The sequence below is a fragment of the Lolium rigidum genome, chromosome 5, assembly GCF_022539505.1.
Source record: "Lolium rigidum isolate FL_2022 chromosome 5, APGP_CSIRO_Lrig_0.1, whole genome shotgun sequence".
Taxonomy (NCBI): Eukaryota; Viridiplantae; Streptophyta; class Magnoliopsida; order Poales; family Poaceae; genus Lolium; species Lolium rigidum.
The window spans coordinates 65,539,954-65,544,452 of NC_061512.1; the positions used below are offsets into that span (position 1 = coordinate 65,539,954).

The 4,499-nt window shown below is 45.7% G+C and overlaps 1 protein-coding gene across 1 annotated transcript; it reads right to left on the bottom strand.

The window, feature by feature from the left end:
- Nucleotides 1-1,254: 1,254 nt before the first annotated feature.
- On the bottom strand, nucleotides 1,255-2,813 carry LOC124656053. The gene has a single exon (XM_047194864.1). The coding sequence runs from the start codon at nucleotides 2,811-2,813 to the stop codon at nucleotides 1,485-1,487; it is 1,329 nt and encodes a 442-aa protein (XP_047050820.1). The 3' UTR covers nucleotides 1,255-1,484.
- Nucleotides 2,814-4,499: the final 1,686 nt, after the last annotated feature.

Here is a 4,499-nt window from a genome sequence, read left to right on the forward strand (position 1 = left end):
TACACATGCATGACAAGCAGAAAGAAGGATGCCCCTATAATATATCACAATTGTTTTTTGACATAAGACAAGTTAGTTCAAAAACCAATACTCTGATTATCACTCTTTTTTATACTATGCCCCCTACGTTCCGATTTAATTAAAGCGTGGAGAAAAAACGAATGAGCAAACCATGGTGCCGATTGGAGCCAATTAAACCGGAGCAGAGGAAGTAGATGGCAACAGTAACAGTTCATATCGAAGGCCACATTTGGAGTACAGGAATGCAAAACACGGAAATAGGAAAAACAAAATAATAATAAAATAATGCATATGTAACATCAGAGGAATGTGAAACACAGGAGAATCCTACAATAGCTGTTTGGAGAGCAGGAAAGGAAGAAACACAAGAAACATGTTTGTATGAAGGAAATTTCTGCAAAAATCGAATTTCTTTTACTACTGAGGAACTCTCTTGCCAGAAACTGACCAATCGCAGGTGCGGTTGGAGTAACATATTAACTATTGAAGTCTTATTGCTAACCTTTGGCTCCCACCGTGCCAAACTATAAAACTGGATAAAATACTTAAAGCTGTAATACTATAACCCCTTGGGGGCATCACCTATAAGAAACAGAGGAAGACAAGTATACACACCTCGCTACAGGAAATAGAATGATGCAGTTGGTCAAGGAATTTCCAAATCATGCCAACAACAGCAGGGGGTAATTTTTGGAGCTAGCAAGTGTGAAAGTGCAAATTCACAGCGCTTTGCATATGAGGTGCTAGAGCATGAATTGACGGAAACATTGCCGAGAAATAAGGGATACACAGATACAACAAAAGGAAAGCATAAACTACAACTACTTACAAAACTCTTGCATGTCTAGTCAACAAGGTGACCAAATGCCTAACATTGTGAACTGACCTACCATTATAAACAAGTCATCACTAAGCCATCGCAAAACATAGGTGGGAAGTATATACAAAAGGTAGTTAAGTACTTAAAAGCTGATATATATTATTAGTTGCGCAAACAACGGAAAACAACAAAGCTTGAAAGAAAAGGATCCTAAAAAATTTAGAGATTAATGGAAAACAAGAAAATTGTTATGTACATCAGCAATTAACAGGTATTGCAGGTAAAATGGAAATTTATCATAATTACTTTTCCCGAACTAGCAGTACTGGTTATGTGACGAACACAAACAGCAGGCACAAATTGGTTAATGGGGGCCTAACAGCTAATGCAACATACCAGCATTTCACAGAAAGTACACAGCAATTGAAATCCATTCTCCCACACAAGGCCATAAAAGTCATTAGCTCCAGCAGTGTACCAGCAGTTTCAAAGCAACAAATGGTTTACATGGGAATAATAAGCAGTACTTAAGATGCAAGGAATGATAGCCTTTTGCATCAACAAAGTATTTGACCATCGTTAACACATACCGACAAATTTCCATGCATTCCCTCATACGCAAATGAAAAAGTGCAGACTTGATTCAGTGAGAACCTTCAGCATCATGTCCAGTGCTCCCATCATCAGCAACCAAAGAAGGAGGAAAGGCCATAACATAGAGATGAACATAGCCATCGTATTTCCCCTCATGCAGTAGCTCAAGCTTCAAGGTCTCCAAGGAAAGGGAGAAGAACCAGGAGTGTTGCATGCCAGCGAGGGTCATGCACGTCTTGGACAGGTACACGTATCCATACCTAACTTGCACCATTTTGATATAGCCATGCAGGTGCCCAGCGTGAGTGATCCGGTCAATTTCTGCACTCAAATTATGTGTGCTTTGCGGCGCCCATATCTCAGTTCCATTACCGTCCATGCTATGGATCCAAACATCTAGGGACAATCCAGATTGATAGACAATGCAAAGCTTGCCATCCTTTGTCTCCCCAGCCTTGAAATTGTACCCATCCACCTCCACTTGCCCAGGTAGATCTACGACGCTGGTATCCAAGGTGCCAATGTTGATCCTAACCATGCGTCCTTTTCCGTGGCAAGGCCAGTAAACAGAACCATCCACCAGTGAACCAGCCCTGAACTTCAGGCTGTTGTTTTCACCGATGTCCACCCACGGCTGGATGACCCAATCGCGAGTCTCCGACGAGAAGATGACGGCACGAACCCTATTCTGATCCGTGCAGACGCAGATCACCCGGAACACCCAGGGTTTCTCATCGGAGCACTGCAGGTGGAAACCAAGGACAGCGAAGTTGCTGCTGCTCCCAGCCGCGATACCGCCGGGCAACGGGAGGATGTCCACGGCCCAGGTCATGGGGTTCAGAGTAGCGAGGGACAGATCATTGCCAACCAAGTTGTTCCATAGGAGGATGTAACCGTCGCGGCAGTCGGTGACACTCCAGCCCCAACACGAGTGCGGGAGGGAAGTGAGGAAGAAGTCGCCCCGGCGAAGGGCGGCGATGGCATCGGAATCGGAGGGGCGCAGGGGGACGAACAAAGGGTTGGTCGGGCCGGTTAGATCGAGGAAGAACCCGATGGGGGGCGCCGGGTGGAGAGCGCGGAACAGGCGGCGGAAGGCAGGGTTGGAACGGACGGCGCCGAGCCATGAGCGGCAGGTGAGCGCGGCGCGGACGAGGGCTGGGAGGTCCGGCAGGCGGAGGAAGATCTCGCGAAGGTCGTCGCCACTGAGGGAGGATATGGTGGTAGCGGTGGAGGTGGTGGAGGCGGTGATGGCGTTGGAGGTGGTGGTGATGATTGTGGTTGCGGTGCTGCCGTCCGCGGAAAAGGTAGTGGTAATCGTGGCCATGGTGGTCGTGGACGGAAGCTTCGGCAGCGGCGGCGGCGGCGGTTCACTGGCCATTGCTGCTGGACTGGCTGGAGTGGAGTGCGAGAGCTTGTGGATCCCTAACCTCGTGTCTTGTGGACCAGTTGTATAACGCGGGGCCCAAAGTCCATAATAGAGTGTACCGCAGGCCCAATATCCATAAGATGCTACTTGCTTTGAGCCCAACTGAGTTTGTGCCCGTCTAGTTTATTTTACCACAGGAAAAAAAACTTACTTGCTCGTCGGTTACTTTTCCTGTGGTACTAGTACAAATGCCCGTGCGTTGCCACGGATCCTCAAATTTTATTTCTCAATGCACATATATAATTCACAAATTATTACAAAAATTCAAAACAAATCAGGAATATCATAATGTACTATAACATGATAATACCGAACGCAGTAACAAAACATCATTGTTGTGTGCATGTGCGGTTTCTTGTTACTCTTCCGCGGTAAGTCTCATACCTATGTTCTGGATCGTCATAACTGTCAACTCAACAACCTCTTCTTTTAGATCTACACTAAAATACATGTACGTTGCAAAGAATTATGTTCTTTTTTTATCGCACATGTAACATATTATACACAAAAATTCATGTCTAACATAGTATTTAAAAATAATAAGACACTACATCGCTTAAAACATATTTCAATAAAAATCATCCATTAATATCACTTATATTATCATTTTTAGCAAAGTGTTTTTATCGACCATGAGACATGAGCGCTTTTGAACCACGGGAGTACATACATCCCCATCTCTTCTTGTTAACCTCATGGTTTTATTCATGTTTTTATCTCAAACTCCATATGGAAGCATATCAAACACCTTCACTTTATATATCTCCACCATTTTACCAAGTCTAGCATACACGACCTGATGATCATTGTCGCTCTGTCTCGTTCTTTCACCGAAAATGATCAGTAGGAAGACCATGTGGAAAACCAGACAAAGGTAATGGAGAAAGTTCCTCAAGTTACACAATTCGTATCAGATAGTAGCCATCCAAGTGCGAGCAACGAAAATATAGAAGGTTGGTTACAAGTGAAGGCCAAGTCTACTGGGAACTCTGAAGAAAATTTATGCGTCCGGTTTCCTTTGGACATTTTCGTCCGAGGCTATATTTTTTTTCGAGAAAATGCAAAGAACCTTTGCGTTTCATTTCATTGAAAAGGTAGAAGTTTGTTTACAGGTCTCCTAGGAGACAGGTTGCATGGACTAAATCCTAGTGTACATCCCAATCTGGAGGGAGCACAACTCTAAGCCCAAGGGTGCCAGCTGGTCCATAGGGTAGCTTCCTCCTTGATCTTGGCCATCAGCCGCTGGATACATGGATGTGCCCTATCGAAGACACAGTCGTTTCTATGTTTTCATATCATCCAGGGTATCAGTAGGGCAGCGGTTCCCAGTCCTTTGCGCAGCGGCTTCGGGGTTGCTTGCAAAGCTTCGTCAAGCCAATTGGTTAGCGTGGCGTCGTTGTTGCTAGGAATTCTGCACGTCATCCGTAGCCACGACAGCGTCTCATGCCAAGTTTGTTTGGAGAAGGGACACTCGATGAGTAGGTGTCGCATGTCCTCCGGGTCTTGATCACAAAGCAAACACCTTGGGTGGTGCTGCAGCCCACGTCTTGCCAGCCGTGCCGCGGTCCAACACCGGTCCTGTAGGGCGAGCCAGGTGAAAAATTTCACCCTGGGTGGTGCCCAGAACTTCCAGGAGGG